At 52.6% G+C, this 17628-nt stretch overlaps 6 protein-coding genes across 6 annotated transcripts; 2 read left to right on the forward strand and 4 right to left on the reverse strand.

The window, feature by feature from the left end:
* Positions 1–44: 44 nt before the first annotated feature.
* On the forward strand, positions 45–3370 carry P170DRAFT_388283 (uncharacterized protein). The gene is made up of 3 exons (XM_024845834.1): positions 45–1050; positions 1101–1865; positions 1914–3370. The coding sequence occupies exons 1-3, from the start codon at positions 87–89 to the stop codon at positions 3260–3262; spliced, it is 3078 nt and encodes a 1025-aa protein (XP_024702389.1). The 5' UTR covers positions 45–86; the 3' UTR covers positions 3263–3370.
* A 62-nt stretch (positions 3371–3432) lies between these two features.
* On the reverse strand, positions 3433–5929 carry P170DRAFT_511741 (protein kinase family protein; the record flags this gene model as incomplete). The annotated part of the gene is made up of 5 exons (XM_024854919.1): positions 3433–4071; positions 4145–4475; positions 4537–5420; positions 5491–5736; positions 5800–5929. 5 exons carry the CDS (start codon positions 5927–5929, stop codon positions 3488–3490), a joined length of 2175 nt encoding a protein of 724 aa, XP_024702390.1. The 3' UTR covers positions 3433–3487.
* A 231-nt stretch (positions 5930–6160) lies between these two features.
* Positions 6161–7776, reverse strand: P170DRAFT_466426 (putative DnaJ domain protein). Its single transcript, XM_024852414.1, has 2 exons — positions 7345–7776; positions 6161–7283 (listed from the first exon to the last, which is right to left on the reverse strand). Exons 1-2 carry the CDS (start codon positions 7509–7511, stop codon positions 6185–6187), a joined length of 1266 nt encoding a protein of 421 aa, XP_024702391.1. The 5' UTR covers positions 7512–7776; the 3' UTR covers positions 6161–6184.
* Positions 7777–7956: 180 nt separating this feature from the next.
* On the forward strand, positions 7957–9202 carry P170DRAFT_388287 (snoRNA-binding rRNA-processing protein IMP3). Its single transcript, XM_024845835.1, has 3 exons — positions 7957–8218; positions 8277–8637; positions 8717–9202. Exons 1-3 carry the CDS (start codon positions 8187–8189, stop codon positions 8888–8890), a joined length of 567 nt encoding a protein of 188 aa, XP_024702392.1. The 5' UTR covers positions 7957–8186; the 3' UTR covers positions 8891–9202.
* A 378-nt stretch (positions 9203–9580) lies between these two features.
* P170DRAFT_448773 (uncharacterized protein) lies at positions 9581–10780 on the reverse strand (the record flags this gene model as incomplete). Its single annotated transcript, XM_024850992.1, has 1 exon — positions 9581–10780. The coding sequence occupies one exon, from the start codon at positions 10778–10780 to the stop codon at positions 9581–9583; it is 1200 nt and encodes a 399-aa protein (XP_024702393.1).
* A 4419-nt stretch (positions 10781–15199) lies between these two features.
* P170DRAFT_388290 (allantoate permease family MFS transporter) lies at positions 15200–17279 on the reverse strand. Its single transcript, XM_024845836.1, has 8 exons — positions 17005–17279; positions 16852–16947; positions 16644–16788; positions 16538–16598; positions 16063–16482; positions 15668–16016; positions 15419–15599; positions 15200–15336 (listed from the first exon to the last, which is right to left on the reverse strand). The coding sequence occupies exons 1-8, from the start codon at positions 17240–17242 to the stop codon at positions 15285–15287; spliced, it is 1542 nt and encodes a 513-aa protein (XP_024702394.1). The 5' UTR covers positions 17243–17279; the 3' UTR covers positions 15200–15284.
* Between the last annotated feature and the right edge of the window lie 349 nt (positions 17280–17628).

Genomic DNA, 17628 nt, shown 5'->3' on the forward strand with positions numbered 1-17628 from the left:
GGTAGCGGCGACTGCGCAAGATCGTCCCTTCACAACCAACCAGCTCACTCTAGAACAAGCTCCGTTAGGTCGACATCTAGACACAGATGAAATCAAAAGCACGGTCACACGATGATTACACTGTCGGATGGATCTGCGCTCTCCCGTTGGAGATGGCTGCGGCCAAGATGATGCTAGATGAGCTCCATCCGCCACTATCGCAGTCTCAACACGACACCAACACGTACGTACTGGGGCAGGTCGCACATCACAATGTCGCAGTCGCATGTCTTCCATCAGGCATATATGGAATTACCTCTGCAGCGATCGTGGCGAAGCAGATGCTGCTAACCTTCCATTCGATACAGTTTGGATTGATGGTTGGTATTGGGGGTGGTGTTCCACTTTCGGCCGACATTCGACTCGGCGATATTGTGGTCAGCCAGCCAAGCGGATGCCTACCGGGCGTTGTGCAATACGACTCGGGCAAAACAGTCGAATCAGGACGGCTGCAACGTACCGGAAGAAGGAACATGCCTCCTCAGGAGCTTTTAACCGTTGTGTCGCATGTGGAGTCGAATCGCATGGCTGGGAAGTCCCAGCTTCAGGACCATATTGCCAGGGTAACAGCGAATGAGGAGCGGTCTGCTTTCCATTCGCCGGGACCAAACCAAGACAAACTCTTCAACGCATCATATTGTCATGACCCATCCTGTCCGGACTGCTCGAAGTGTGACCAAGATCAGATAGTGGACCGCAAGCCCAGATCTTCCAATGTCCCCAGGGTCTATTGCGGGACAATAGCTTCGGGCAATCAGGTTATGAAAGATGGGCAAACGCGTGATCAACTAGCGCGGGAACTGGGCATCCTATGCTTCGAAATGGAGGCAGCTGGGCTGATGGACCATTTCCCGTGTCTGGTGATTCGAGGAATTTGCGACTACGCCGATAGTCACAAGAACAAAGCTTGGCAGGGATATGCAGCTGTTACGGCAGCTGCATATGCAAAGGAGCTTCTATCGGAGGTGCCAGTGAAACAGACACAGCTGAGTCGACAGAATAGCTTTCCCGGTTAGTATACTGCTTTCTGAAGGCAGAGTATTATGATTAACCTACAATAGAGAAGTTTACTGTTCGATCCAGTTCAATCGAGCTGCGACAGGCATCCGACCTCGTCGGACGAGAAAAGGAGCTTGCAGATATCTATCAAAAGCTCCATAATGACAACCTAAAACATACGGTTGTTCTTCATGCGCTTGGTGGAATAGGCAAGACCCAACTCGCGGTGAAATACATATTGGATCACAAAGACGAATACTCGGCTGTGTTCTGGCTGGACGCTACAGACCCTGCGACCTTGAAATCCAGCTTTGAGAACATGGCCTATCGGATTGCTCTTGACCATGCATCAGAAGAGAACTTGAAAAGCATCATCGACTTCCAAAACCCTCCCGCACAGCAGTTGTTGAAACGACTCGAAAGCCTTAAAGGCGATTTTCTCAACTCTCCGCCGTTTTCTTGGATTGATAAGATAAGAGATAATTACACGAGAGAGGAGTTTGCATCAAATCTTAATGAAGAGAGTCTAAAGGCCGACCCAAGCAGTCCTGTTGTGGAAACGATGAAGATGTGGCTGAGCCAACGAGGAAATACCCGGTGGCTGTTAGTATACGATAACTATGATGCCGAGAAATACCATGCATTGCAAGCGAACGACTCTGGAAATATTCGGTCTTTCTTACCCGGTGCATTGCAGGGACATGTTATAATCACAACTACTTCACCAAAGCTGGGATTTGACGACGTGGTCCACGTTCAGAAGATGAGCAGCCAGCAAGGCCTTCGGATTTTATGTTCAACATCAGGTCGATCGAACCTGGAAGAAGGTGCTCAACTCAACCCCAATCTACTACATTTACTAATAGTTAATTCAGATCCCTATGCCCGTGAGCTAGTGAATGAAATGGACGGAGTGCCGCTTTATTTAGCGACTGTAGGGAGATACTTAAAAAAAGTGTCCATCTCCTGTCGCGAGTACCTTGACCTATACAAAGAGGAATACTTCAAGCTTGAGGAACACGCTCCTCAATTGTTTTGTTATGAGAGAAAGATATACAGCAATTGGGTGATTGTTCTTCGGAAGATAAAATCGTCCAAGAATTCGGCGCCACTTGACCTTTTGTTTTTCTGGATGTTTTTTGACAACCGTGATCTCTGGCGCGAATTCCTACTGGGCTTTGAAACCTCGTCTTCATCATCTCTAGCTGATGATCCCATCGCATTTCATGAGGCTATGAGTGTTCTTCTTGAACATGGAATAGTAGAGGTTGCACAAGATCCGGGCAATGCAGCGAGTCAGTCCAGAGGCTATACACTGCTCAAACCCGTGCATTCTTTTCTCCCGCACTACTTTGAGTTGACATCTAACGAAGCTAAAATTCTGTCCAACTCTGCCTTCATACATGTCGGAAAATATGCGAAACAGCTACTTGAAAGCCAAAATTACGATGACTTTCATCGCTGGACTCCTCATGCGAACGGATGTTGGGAGCTTGTCCATCGGGGAATTGCTGCCCAGGATCATGAATTCGCTTCGTTCTTTGCTCAAACCTGTCATGATATTGGCCTTACCATTTGGCGAGGTAGCGGATGGATCAATCCTAGGGCCTCGGTTAAATTTCTCAACGCATTCTACGTTAACCTCTCCAGCCGTGTCGACAAGTATATCATGGCAGAGCGCTGGTTTAAGACTGCCCTAGAGATGGAGAAGAGCTCTACTGAGCCTAGTTTTGCTTGGATGACTTTACGTTTTAATGAGCTGCATCTCATGCACATGACAATGGGCGAACGATTCAAAGCACTCAAGACGGGGCTGTTGAAATTGGCCACCTATCACGAAAACAAACGCACTGACAGGCTCAACTATTACATGTGCTGGCTTGATATCATTAGACCTTTCGGGTCTTCTCTGGTCTACTACCTCACTCCGTTATTCCTTTACTATCTCTCTGTCCCTTGGTATGAAAAGGCATTCATAGTTGCTGAATTTTGCGGCCTCCTGCTATCATATGCTTTCTTCGCTCGCTGGATAACACGGTGGAAAGCTCATTCCCTCTGGATGATTCTTGTGCTAGCGTTGGAGGCCTGCTGCTGGTCATGCGATGTATTTCATGCGTTCGAGCGGGTTTATATTTCCCGATATTTAAACTGGACCTTCCAGTTACTAACAATGTCAAGTGTAGCGGTACATGATGGGCTGGAGTGGCATAAAACAGAGCCATGAATGGGTTGAATGAGTTGAACAGGATAGAGTGGACATAGTAGGTTCTTTGTTGATTTGTTCAGGGCATCTGTTTATTTTTCTTTCTCGGATCAGCAAGGCATGCATACTTTATTGCATTAGCCCACATCCTCCCCTACTCTACCATACTCTAAATCCCCCCCCCCCCCGATCTTCCAAACAGCACCAAGGACTGAACTGAGCACCGAAACCAATATCCACATCCACTCAACCCGCCCCAACCCCTCGATCCTCACAAGCATCACGAAGCAATGAAACCATACGCCCGGAGAGATCAACATCCTCGACTTCAAGCCTACCCCCGCGCGGAAACACAACCTTCCGGAGCGAATTGACCCACGGGGCCAGCGGGGCATAAAATGGCGTGAAAGACCGCCTTGTCAGGACCAGGAAGTCGGGCTCGTGGGCGACGATGCCTTTCTTGATGTCGGCGAGCTCGCGGTCAGAGAGGCTTGTGGAATTCCATCTTTCGAAGCGGGTGGAAACCGCGCCGGTGGGGCCGTGGTGGATGCAGATCCAGAAGAAGGATTCGAGGTCGTGTGTGTATGAGTGGCGCTCGTCGAGGAGGAGGCCGATGGCCATGAAGGCGCGGGTTCCTCTTGGTTTGGCTCTGGGAGGTGGGGTTGAGGGAGGAGCGTGTTGTTGGTGCTGGTCCTGGTCTTGGAGGGCGAGGTCTAGGTCGATGAGAAAAGCGTGGGAGTGGACGGGGTTGCTGGACTCGTTGAGCATCAGGTTGGTAGGTGAGATGTCGCCGTGAAGGAGACCAGTTTTCAGGTGTAGGGAGTGGTAACCTAATGGGTTAGGTTTGAATGGGAAATAAAGAGCGTTACCTTCGATAGAGCGTTACCTTCGATAGAGCGTTACCTTCGATACATTGAGCAATGGCAGAGAGGAGGGAGAGACGGGACCTTGCTTGGTAGATAGGCACTCCGTAGTCTTGGACGATGACGCGCCGATGGACCCTGTTTTCTCCCGGGTCGTGCTGGCAAGTGCGCTTGGGAGGCGACCACCGGGGGCTGAGATGGCTGGATGTCCGCTTGTGCCCGGCGGTGCTGGGAGAATGGGCAGCCTCTGCGGAGTCTGCCATGGCCTCGAAGGTGAGGAGGGTGGAGTGGTCCTGGTGGTATCTCCTGCCTTGCTTCAAGTCCAGGCCTCGGCGTACAACACCCTGGATGTCATCGTCTCTACCATGGATCTGCACGGTGTCATGGTAATAATATCGGGCCACATTGACAACGTGTTTCTCGTAGCAACACTCCTTCATGCTTTCTTCCCGGGTCCTGCCAGGAGTCTTTGATGACAAGAGGTGTTTTGTTGCCCTCGCGGCGGGCCTTCCAGCACGTCGTGGCTCGTCCGGCAATACAGGAAGGTCTCCTGATAAGCCCGTCAAGAATGAGACGCTCTGGTTGCCCATCTCGCACGATGTCAAGACATCGAGTACCGTCCGAAGTGCTAACGATAGTAGAGTCATAGCCCAATTCCTCTGTGTTCATCCGAAGAAACGCTAGAATTGAGAGAACGAACCGGACACCCTCGTCGTTGATATTAAACGGCGTAGATGACACAGCTCCCACGCGATCAAATCCCCATAACCGCATGATCAGTCCACATAGCGTAAACCCGAGGACGAAGCGACGAGAATCCTGGGCAGTGAAAACGTCCCGCGCATCCCGCCCAAGACCAATCCAGGTTCTCGAGGCTGTATCCATCTCAGGGCTCCGTTTGAGTGTTCCCACGATGAGTACATTTGACCAATTTACTTCAGATTGTTTACTGCTCGCATCTCTGGAATCGACGACCCCAACAGCTGACTGTCGAGAGGTCGCAGAGCCTTGGAGTGGCTGGTAAGGCCACCCCAAGATGCTGCGGCAGTCCTTTGCTAGGAAGTTCATCTCCGTTGCGATTCTCTTGATCGTGTCAATTATTTTGATCAGCCAATCCAGAACCTGTTTTTCTTCAGCCAGTTCAGGCCAGCCAATCCAGCCAGTCTCGTCATAATATAAGAAATCATCACCATCTTTGAGCTTACTGAAAACGACAGCAGCCACTTCCTGGAGACCATCCACAGTACCAAAGTACGCCTCGTCGAACCCAGGCACGTCAGTATATATCGAGCCTAGCTCATCCTCGAGCATAGCATCTTCATCGCCCCAGGATTGGCCAGAGTCAGAAAAAGCACCACTAGAGCAAATGGACGGCGTTTGCTCAACACGCGGTGGTGGTGGTGGTGCCGCCGCAGCGTAGACTATCCCAAACAACAGCATCCGGTTCTCGATCGAGGACCGCAACCAACAGCGGAACGATGCGGTCGAATTCAAACTCATCGGAATTAATACTTTCACTCCACCTTGCCAAGTCCCCGAAGAGGTTCTTACACCCCCCGATGGACGGCAATAACCGAGACGCAGGAAGCGCCTGCAAAGCCAGTACCAGATCCAGTGAAATATCCTGACGATCTAGCTAAGTACTGATTGATTAGAAGCGCCCGCTCTTGCTCGAGGGAAGGTAAAAGCTCTCACCCTCGGGGCTGAGATTCAGTATGGCTTCGACCGAAAAGGGGAGTCCCCTGCTTTCGCAGACTGAGGTCAGGTTGGCGCGAAAGGCATCTAGCCCTGCGCCAATGGGCTTGTGGTCGATGATCTGGTCCATTCTGGGATCTTGGAGGTAGTAGGTAGTCGCATTTGCGAGTGACTTAGGATTGATATCGAAAGAAATGGAGAAGCAAGGATAGCCTCCTTGTTTATCAACAGGCATCCGCTGAGTCATGTATGTGTGCATAAGTAGGAATAAGATCGATCCATGTCCTCATGACGGTCCTCAAGGTACGCATCTTAAGGACTATAACTCTACAGGCACAGAAGTGACAAAGTCAATTTCTAACTTATCTATATTCAAAAATTAAAATCATAACTCGTCCTTCACGTCTTCTGCAGAAGGCTTGGGCCGGTTCCCATCGGCCGCGAGATCAACCCCGATCTTCTTCCTCCATTTCTCCCACAGCGAAAAGAATTCCTTCTCCATGCCGCTTTCCATCTGGTCCGGCAGGATGACGGAGTACTCGACGTACAGGTTTCCGGGGACGTCGTCGTCCTCGTCGGACTGGTCGTGGAGATGGCCCTCCGAGTACGCCGGCATGCCTTCGCCCACGACGGTTTCCACGGAAAGTGGCTGCACGACCTGGCCGCGCGAGCGGGAGAGGTGAACGATGTGTCCGTCCAGATGCGTGAGGTTGCGCGACCACTCGCCCATCCAGGCCTCGCGCAGCGAGAGCGCCTCTTTCCAGAACAGATCGCGGCCCTTGCGTCGGAAGAAGGTCCCGTCGGTGCGCTGGTCCTCGGACTTGCCGAGCTCGGGCTCCCGCTCCTCCAGCACCAGCACCAGGTCGCCGGCGATCCAGTCGGGGCTCTCGTCCGCCTCGTTCTCGAACACGATCTTCTGCCCCTTGTCCATGCCCGGCTCGACGGTGAACGAGGTGTCGACGTCGCGCCGCACGACGCGGTGCCCACCGCACACGCCGCACGGCTTCTTCACCATCTTCCCTTGCCCGCCGCACTTGTCGCACTGCATCTGCACCTGCTGGAACATGCCCGGTGCCAGCATGTGTTTCTGGATGAACGCCCCGCGCCCGGAACACTTGTCGCACGTGATGACCTCCTTGTCGGCGGACCCGGTGCCCTCGCAGGCGTCGCAGATCTGCTGCTTCTCCAGGGTAATCTCAACCTCGCGTCCGTTGTAGAAATCGCGCAGCGGCAGGCCCACGCGGAACTCCATGTCCGGACCGCGACGGTGGCCCGGCGCGTGGCCGAAGTGTCCGCCGCCGCCGAAGAAGCGCGAGAAGATATCGAACGGGTCGTGGGATTGTCGGCCGGCGGTGCCGCCGGAGCGGTGCTGCTCGACGCCTTCGTGGCCGTATTGGTCGTAGATCTTGCGCGTCGTGGAGGTGGAGAGCACATCGTAGGCTTCGGCGATTTCGACGAACTTTTCGCGCGCGGTTTCATCGCCTCTGTCAAAGTCAGCGGGTCTTATCTGGCCCATTTAGGTGTATTGAGATTGGGAGAACGAACGGGTTCTTATCCGGATGGAACTTCTTGCTCAGCGTCCGGTACGCCCGCTTGATATCCCGCTCGGAGGCGGATTTGTCTAGCCCCAGGATCTTGTAGTAATCCTCGGCGGCGAGAACGACCTGCAGCAGACATACTGCGAGGACGAGAAAAAGGCAGAAGAGACGCATTGTGAATGAGCTGCGAGCGATGCAGCTCCTGCGTCGCGGATTCTAATGTCGGATCGGTTCAGGTATTCGATTGAAGATAACAATCTGAGGTAATTCGGTAGATAGGTGTTGAGATAGCGAGTCGCAAACCACAGTAGAATGCGGTGGATCGAGTTTCTTTATAATGACAGCTGTAGATGTCAATAATGAAATATCCAGGAGCTCGAGATCAGCCAAGATCTCAAGGTGGTGGAAGAAGCTGCCGGCGAGAATGGATGTTTGCCGGTTGGAGCTGGAAGTACAATATAGTTCTCGCACGGGGAGGGAAAGTAAAGGTGGCCTACGGAGGAGGGTTTCTCCGATCACGTGTATAGATCGGGCAACAGATTAGCTCGAGATAAGCTGCTGTCTATCTGAATACATTTATTGCTGGATACTAGGTATCTTGCCTGACAATTTCATAATACAAAAATTAAGGAAAAAAAACACCAACGTCCTCCAGATTTCCCATACACCGACAAGCAATCGTAGCACCAATACTCGACTCCTGGACCGCCCTGCGCCAAGCCAATAAACCCGGCAGAATAAGCAACACCGCACACCGCCCATCGCAATTTTATCTTCATTTTCCAGTCCGACCCTCCACCGATCTACCTACTATCCCAACCAAACTAAATCCCCCGCAACACCGCCAAAATGGTCCGACAACTCAAGCATCACGAGAAAAAGTACCCCTCCCTTCCACCCCCACCCCAGACCCAGACCCAACTAACAACTCCCTCCCAGACTCCTCCGCAAGCACAACTTCGAAACCTACAAATCCGACAACGACCACCGCGAATCGACCGTCCGAGCCCGCTACTACCTGCAGCACCCGCTCGACTACAAGAAGTACAACTCGCTCTGCGGATCGCTGCGACAGCTCGCGCACCGGCTGTCGCAGCTGGACCCCAGCACCGACCCCCTCCGCAAGAAGATCGAAGCCGACATGCTGGACAAGTTGTGGCGCATGGGGATCCTGAAGCAGAGTCGCGAGCAGGGGGCCGGGCTGTCGCGCGTCGAGCGCGAGGTGACTGTTTCGGCGTTCTGTCGGAGACGGTTGGGCGTGGTGATGGCGAGGAATGGGATGGTGGAGAATATTAAGACGGTGAGTTTTCTCTCCCCTTCTTCTTTGGGGATTAGGATGAGGGAGAGGGAGAGGGACATGCGGGTGCTAATGATATCAGGCCGTCACGTTCATCGAGCAGGGCCATGTCCGCGTCGGAACCGAGGTCGTCACCGACTCGGCGTTCTTGGTCACCCGCAACATGGAGGACTATGTCACCTGGGTGGATAGCAGCAAGATCAAGCGGAATATCATGCAGTACCGCGACAAGCTGGACGATTTCGACATGCTGTGAGGTTGCTTGTTGGGTTGGCTTGATGATATGGTAGCATGGGACTCGTGTCGGTGTCGGTGTCGATATCTATGCTTGAGAGTGGTGGATGCTGTGGAAGTTTCGCTCGATTTTACACACTTCGGTTGATATACCCTATATTTCAGTTCATATTTATGTCTGTATCTGACGATGTTGAGAGAGTTTGATTGGATTTGAGGCCACGGCGTTTTTTGGGTTTGATTATGGGATGAAAAGTTGTGGATTGCTTTATTATTATTAGCACGTTGCATTGGTAGAATTAGAATCAAGATCCATCTATATGCACATATATGCACATGGAAAGATAAAATAAAGATTGAACTCGGTTCAGTCTACTGCAATTCTCAATGGGTATCATAACTTCAAATCTCAACCAGCCAGCCAGTCAGTCAGACAGCATCAGCAAGCATCCACTCCACTTCTGTCTCCCGTCCATAGGTACGTGTGTGTATGTACCTAGGTGGTGTGCTCAACACATCCTTCATCCATAACCACCTTCTAAAGCAATATCAAAAAGCCCAGCCTAACCTATTCTTGAAAGCCCCAGGCTTCTCTTCTTCCCTTGCGATGTTGCGTCCTTCAAGAGCTATCCTCGCCGGCGCCGGATAGCCTTGCTCTATGGGGTATTTCCACGGCGTACCACCAGGGTCTCTCTCTAATCAAATCAAGCCCTCAAGCAGTATCACTTCTCGTCCTCCCCACAAGTTTTCTCTTCAAGTTCAGCCCGCGCATGGTCCCCGCTCTCTCGGGCACAGCGGGCGTTTCGTCGGGCAAATCCATACGGAAGCGACGCACGCTACCCTCGTAATTGCCCTTGCCGTCTTTGTCCTGCTCGAAGAACGGGGTGCGGTCGCCGCCGAAGCGCGCCCAGCGCGGCGCCACGCGGCGCCAGAACCCGCGCACGCCGCTGCTGGCGCGGTCGATCTTCTTGTACTCGCGGCGGCGGGTCGACGGCGAGGTCCAGTCGATGACGGTGGTGGAGGGGTGGATGGGGGAGATGGGCTCCGAGTCTCGCGCAGTGAAGGCGGAGCAGGTGCGGCGGGGAGGGGGGAAGTGCGGTCTTTGGGCGGTCCTGCTGGACATGGAGTGCAGGGTGGGAGATAGAGGTGGCGTGCTGAGGTCTGAGTAGGTGCGCACGGTGCGTGGAGGGGTGCTATGCAGGGCTCCGGTGGAGGAAGGCGAGGGTGTGTTGGGCTCGGTTTCCTTGACGAGTCCGTTGTTCTGGAAGAGGCGACAAGATTCGCGATGCAAGGCGAGGAGGTGCTGGCGCCTGGTTTCAGGGTCGCTAGGACTGGGCTGAGAGGACGGAGTGAGAGAAGAGGTGGTCACCGCGCGGCGGTGCGAATGCAGCGAGCTATGACGGCTTCCGGGCGGCGCAGAGCGTCGAGTGCTGCGTGATGTTGAACGGAGATGCTGGGAGGGAGTGGTCGAGGCAGGCGAAGGAGGTGAGGCGGTTCGCTTTCGCTTGGGCGTCCGACGTTTGGCAGACGCCGGCGAGGAAGTGGCTGCGGGCACGTCCAATCCGGTGGACGTCGACTCTTGGATACTCTCCATCTTCGGAGACGAGGGCTGCTCGACGACAGCGAGGCCTGGGCTCTCGAGAGGAAGCTCGGTAACGTGCAGCATGGTTTCCTTGACTTCCATGATATTCAGAGAGGAGATGGATTGCGAGGCAAGATCGACTTCGACAGCAGAAAGGGTTGAGACATCTCCGGGGTTTGTAGTGGGTGGAGACGACGCAAGGGCAGGCTGAGGAACTATATGCAGCGGGCGGTTATGGCTGCTATTAATATGTGCCCCATGAGGTGGACCATTGTCACAGTAGGCGCCGTGAACCGGATGGCGGACGGAGCATGTGGAGGCAGCAGCCATCAGGACTAAAGAAAGGAGGGATTCACTTGCACCCAAGCATTCACATGCCCGAATGCCTGAAGACAGCGAGGCAGGTCAGGAGCGTGAATTATTGGTGGAGATCAGCCGACCATGAGAACGGGAAGACGCTCAGTATGAATAACGATAACGATAGCGACGATCTTTTGGAGTCGAAGGAGGGGGCGGTTGAGAGGAAGACGATCGATAAGATTAGGGTTCCGAGGAGGGGAAGTCGAGTCGCAGTTTACTTTTAGTGAAAGGCCAGGAAGATAGGAAACGAAGAAAGTGATTGATGCTTTGTCGATGGTGGGGTGGACCGTCAAAGACGAGGGATTTTCCAGAGGACCACAGATCAAAAGAAAAGAACGAACAAATGCAAAAGAAAGAAAGTCAAAGAACGAGAGACGCAAGGAACGAAAGACCCAAATTGGCCGTGACCGGTCAGGCGGACGAGTCTGGAGGCATCCGCATGCCTTTTAAGCCGTCAAGGAATGGCGATGGTGTGATAATCGATCCTGCGTCTCACCGACTGGGGCGCTTTTACCTGCAGAGCCGGTCTTGACTCTGAGCGGACTTTAGTTAAGTTTTCTTGCCTACTTTAGCGGTGGTTTAGTGCTGCTTCACCGACAGTGGGTGTCCAGTTCGCGCCGGTTCAGATCGCAAGCCCCTCCGGTCTGGCCGCACCGATTCAGCAACGATTGTCCAACATGTCAAATCCCCTCCCCGCATTCGCCCGAGACACTCGAGGCCAGGAGGCGACGGTGCCGGTCGGTGCCAGGGAACGAGCCCGTCAAACCGGAATTGAGCGCCCATGGCTGCGATGTCTTTCCCCTGCATGAAGCCCGAGTCTAGATCGACCGTGCCTGCAGCCCTGGCAGGCACCGGTCGCTGCCTGAGGCCGTCCGCGCCCGGACTCTCGAGCGTCGAGTGTCGGCATCGACTCCGCCGAACCTGCGATCGACTCTTTCCTTCGAGAAAGTCCACGGAAAGGAAAAGAAAGGAAAAAAGCAGAAGAAAACAGAGGCTGCCAAAGACTAAAAGCCCCCACCGCAGCGAATCTCCGCTTCCGCGCCCCGCCTGCTCCGCCATGCCCCTCCGACGGGCCCCCTGATTGGCCCGCTCGGTTGACCGCCAGTTTCTGGCGGGAAATCGAGAGGTATTTAGTAGTGGAAGTAAGAAGTACCTATTGCAGACAAGAACTGACCAGGGCAATGAACTCCTATTTCGACCTGCGCATAGGGTAGCACGGCGTGGCTGACATCACCCGCCGGTATGTGCTCCACGACAGCAAACTGGGCTGGACGTGTCACGACTCACCTTGTCGATTCCAGCCTGGTGACCGGTCATAGTGTAGTAGGTAGGTAGGTATGACAGATCAGAATGAGCAGCGGTGCCATTCCTACGAATTGAAGGACTTGCATGAAGGATTAAGGGGAATAATCGCAATGATAATCATAATAAGAACAAACCAAAAGACATCCACCGAGCATACGTGTAGGTGGTTTCGCCGAGAATCCCCCTGGTTGACCCCTTTTGGCGCACGGCAAGAACTCGATAGTCATCACTAGTAGTACCTTAACCACCAGCCCCATCTCTCCTACTCCGTACAATCCTAAATCGACCTCCTGAATCCGAAGACCGCAGCATTCTCATCCAGAAAAGGTGATTATGTTCAGCCCCATCTTTCATAACCTGTGGTTCGGACTCCGCCTTGAGAGGAATTCGGGTGCGGCGCTGTCAGCCACGCGAGGATGACGTAGCCAAAGTGCCCCGACGGATTCCTCAGGCGCATTTCGGCGTTCGGCACGTGGGGATCGGACTGTACATCCTGCAGCTATCCTTGTCGGCCACCGAGATGATCGCGCAGGGATCAACCGAGAAGGGATACTGATGCTGCGTTGGCCGAGTCGTTTACGTTAGAACGTTAGTGCGTTAGTACTGTTAACTGTTGGTGGCATACGGTATACCAGAGAACGGATGTAGGGCTAGCCGATTATACTTTATTCAAACCTTACGGACTGACCGAATATCTAGACAGATAATCCCTTGCAGACTCTGAAGCTGTGATGGTAGAATGGCGAATCTTTTGCCATTGGCAGGGTAGCATCTTGCAGTAGGAAGGGGATCGTGGAGTTTGATGCGTTGCTGCCTGCTGCTAGCATGACGGCACGCTTGCCGCAGAAGATGCTATTTTACCAAGATTGCCATCCGCCCCTCAGAAAGAGTAAGATACTATGCAACTGTGACTTAACCTGGACGAGGTTTCTGCTCAATGCAACGATGAGGAATCATGACATGAGTTGCCGGTCGGAATGACTCCTGTCTGCAGATTCGTCTGCATGTCCCCTGCATACAAGAGCTTCCATCTCGATATCAAAATGCTGCGGAGTGGATGCTGTAGAGTAGATCATTAGCTCAGTCTCTTTTACCGTTTCTCCAGGGCTTTTCCCGTCTTCTACAGCCGCAGTACAAACCTCCCTCCCTCTAGACGCGTCCCCGAGCTAGAATCCTCGAGTATCCTCCCGGAAAACTAACTTCCTGACGCATCACGAACGAATAACTGCATCATTCAGCTTCTGCCTTCTGTTGCAACAGTAACATCGATCCCAGCAAACTTTCCCAGTGAATGACCCTCCAATCCGGCCGCTCCATCACTCCCAGAGCTTCACCCCAACCACGGAAGCTTCCACTTCACCACCATCATTCACTACGACATCCTGACCCCCCTCCAGCTAGAGCATCACTTTTTCCTATACAAATCTCATGCTCTTTTGCCACCGATTATTGCGTCGCTTACTGCTAGCGCCGTTTCCCTGCGTATAAATTCCCCCTTCCTCTCCCTCTTCCTCTTCTTCTTCCTTTCCTTCTCCAACTCCCCTCCTCGTAGCCCACCCTCTTGCAGGGCGAGTTAGACAGGAGCTGCATACTGGGGCTACCGGATGCATGACTCCTGTCACCTAGTCGACTTTTCCTTTCTTCTTCTGCTTCCTTCTACTCGCCTTATTTCTTTCCTTGTCTCTCTGCAAGCACCTCTCTCTGCTTCTTCTTTTCTTGCCTTATTTCTTTCCTTGTCTTATCTACTACTACCTTACCAGCCTTTACTTGTCTTATTTCTTTCCTTGTGTCTTTGCAAGCACTTCTCCCTACTTTTTTTCCTACATTACTTTGCCTTTGCCTTGTCTTCTCTGCTATCATCTTACCTATCTTACCTTGACTGTCTTCCCTTTCTATCTTCCCCAACCAATCGATCGAGGAAAAAAAGAGAAAAGAGAAAAAAGAAAAAAAGAAAAACAGAAAAAACAATCGGGCGGGTTACGGACGGGCAAACAAAAGAAAAAAAAAAAGAAACAGAAAGAAAAGAAAATCAGAAAAATCATAGGGCGGGTTACGGATGGCACCAAAGAAAAAAAAGAACAGGACAGAAAGAACAATCGGGCGGGTTACGGATGGCACACTAATACAATCTTCCTCTTCTCCTCCTTCTTCTTCTACAGGGACATTCGACTGCTCTTGTCTTTCTCGAAAGACACTTCCAGGTCCCTTGGTTGGGCGGTTGGGACGGGCCTGGGTTATCAGAGGGGTAAGGGAGGGTGTGGTTTGTTCTGAACAGGCTGCGCTTTCTTGGACTCTCTGGTAACGAACTTCAGTCTTTGGCTGGAGTGAAACCTGTGAGTTCTTCCTTCTTTCTTGGCTTTTTCTTTTGGTGCTTTCTGATGACGATGACTTGGATTTGGCTGACTTCTTGGCTTGGGGAGGTGGGAGGGTGGATAGGGTTGGGTTGGCAGGGTAGGAGGAATATGGAAAGACTAGGGAAGGACATGTACACAGATAGGTAGCTTCCATTCCAGCCTAGCTGGGTTTGAGGTCGCAACAGTAGAGTGCTGAGAAGTAGAGTAGAGTAGAAGAGCAACAAGGTCTTGCAGTGTAGCTGTAGCTGTAGCTGTAGCTGTACGGCCTTCCTTTGTTCCTTCCTCGCTGTATCTCTCCTCCTTCCTCTCTCTCGTCCTTCTTCGTATCTCTCTAGATAGATGGATGGTTAAATAGATGGGTATACCCTCTACTTCCAACCCTCTCGCATCCTCTCCACTATCAATCCATCCATCTACCCATCGACAAACCCATCGCTAACACCCAGCAGAAGACACCAGATGGCTATGAGTCACACCTACAGCGGTACGGCATCCTCGCGTCAGTGATCCTAATACAGTAGTTGGTTCACGATGACATCCATCTACGTCTACTCTCTATCGGGAAAATAGACCCGCATACAAGGAAGGAGAGTCAGAAGCAGGTGGTAGGAGCGAAAGAAAGAGGAAGACAAGTGTATGAGGTGGTATTCGGATTCGTTTCATTCATGTCATTTATATCGTTCATCGTCCGTCGTCCATCTCATGAGAACAGTACTGTGGTGTAGAGACGATTTCTCCACGGTGAAATAGGATAGGACAGGTGGAATCGGACGGATAAAACATACGAAACCCAGCGTATAGACAGGGAGAGATTCTCACAACGAATACACAAACTCGCTATTCTCGCGATCCGTCAGGTCCAACCATCTAGAATCATAGTTAGTATCAGTCCTAGTATCAATCAGGGGCAGTGATGGGCCAGAATATAAGGAGGTGGTGGGCAACGTACTCCTGGTTCTCCAACCTCACGTATTCCGGACTCGCTCGGACGCGGGCCTTCCGCTCATTCTCCTTCTTGTACCACCACCAGATAAAGCCCAGCAGGATGAGACAGACGCCCCAGCAGACGATGATGGTGATTTCGGCGGGGACGTAGCGCGGGGCGTCTTGTGGGCGGAAGACTTGAGGGCCTGTGCAATTCCCAGGATGTTAGACAGCCGAAACAGTTGGAAAGGGGGGTTAAGACTGGAGAGCGCACCGATGATATTCCCAGCACAGTATCCGATGAGGTAGAATGCAGCGACCGTCGTTTTCTTGGTATATCCGGCGACATTGGAAGAGATCATCGACAGTAGCGCGACGAACGGCGTCGGGCTGGCTTGCGTCATGTAGTACCCGATCAATCGACCGACATTGTTGTCCAGCGGGAGAGCGACGATGAGGATCATCCCGACGATGGAAGTGATCAGGCCGCCGAAGCTGCAGAGGATGCGTTGGTTGGTGATTTGGCCGATGTAGCCGTTCAGCAGGAGGGCGACGATCTCGACGGCGCCGCCGGGGGTGCCGTAGAGGAGGCTTTGTTTTTCGGTATAGCCGAAGCTAGTGATCTGCTGGCTGTTAGGTGGACTCAGGCGAGTTGGGCAGGGGTCTAACCAGCTGGTTGAAGAAATTGGTGATGCCGCCGTTGGGGATGTTGGCGATGAGGGCAAAGAAGAAGAAGGCCCAGGTCATGGGGTCCAACACGGATTCCTTCACCTGGTAGATTTTGAAGTACTTGTTTCCGATGCCCTGCTGGTTGATGCGCACGCGGGCAATGGCGAGAACGCGGTCCTCCTGCTTGAGCCAGCGGCAGTTCAGCTGGCTGTCTGGGACGATCCAGAGAAAGATGACTCCAAGGGCCACCGTGAGTAGACCGGTTACGAGGAACACGATCTTCCAGGGCTCGATGGCTGATCCATGTCTCTCGGTGCCGACTGCAATGCCATATGCCACGAAACCACCAAGGATTTGTCCCCAGCCATTGAAACTGAACCAGATGTTGACTCGACTGCCTTGTTCTTGTTTGGTATACCACTGACAGACTGATGTCAGAAAATACGAGACATGGAGGAAAGAACAAGAGACATACCTGAGAGGTCAACAAAGCAAACCCCGGAGTGACAGATGCCTCAAAAACACCCAGAAAGAAGCTAGAGGAGATTAGCAAGATCCCAAAACCACAGCGAGCAACTCACCGAATAGCAACCGCCCCCGGAAAGTTATGAACCGCCGCAAAGCAGCAAAGGATTGCACCCCATATAATGATACACGCGGCCGAGTACTTCCCTAGAGGAAGAAGCTGGAGCAGCCGATTTGTCGGGTATTCCCATGCCAGGTATCCTTGGTTTCGGTCAGTCTGACCGATCATCTGCATTGGCGCCTCCCAAGCACAAAAAAACTAACCGAAATAGAATAAACTGCCCAGCCACTGGTATTGATCCCCTTCCAAGCCTAGATCCGGCTTCAGGCCCATGACGCTGGCATACGAGAGCGTAGTCTCTGTCAAAAGTCGGTCAGCGTCAGTCATAACAACAACACCGCACGAGAGACACCTACTGTCCAGATAATTCATTCCGTACACAAAACACATGATCGGCATCATATGCCAGTCAATAATCCGCAGCAGCCGCTTGTTCGTCGCCTCGTCCAACGTGATCGATTCGCCCTGCAGCTCTTGGAAAGCCTTCATCGCCTCGTCGGCATCGTGGGCATGTTTCTCCAAGGTCGGGTCGACATTCTTCTTCACGTCTTGCTCCACGTCTACCGTGGGCGGGGTATTCTTTTCGTCGGCCATGGTCTTTGACAGCGAGAAAGTGGCAGTTTTATTAAAGACACACACACAGAGTGAGAGAGGGAAATATAGCACGACCCGCGCTCATAAAAATAAAAAGACAAACACGTCAGAGGAAATGGGCCGGGCTTAAAGATCCCCTCCTCGCAGCCCCCATGGCATCATTGCATCGCGGATGCACCTATCGGAGCTGCGTGATTCGACCTCGTCTGCATGCAAAGTCACCTCGTCCTGCCGATAAGCAGCTGATATCCGGGGTAGACCAAACTAACGGCCCTAGTGCAGGCAAGCTTATCGACGGCGACCAATCTGCGCTCGCGACGACCGGGACGGAGAACAGTGAGGGGAAGCGATGAGGAGAAACGACGCCATGGCGGCTTATCCATTGG

This window comes from Aspergillus steynii (assembly GCF_002849105.1).
Source record: "Aspergillus steynii IBT 23096 chromosome Unknown P170scaffold_6, whole genome shotgun sequence".
NCBI classification, from domain to species: domain Eukaryota; kingdom Fungi; phylum Ascomycota; class Eurotiomycetes; order Eurotiales; family Aspergillaceae; genus Aspergillus; species Aspergillus steynii.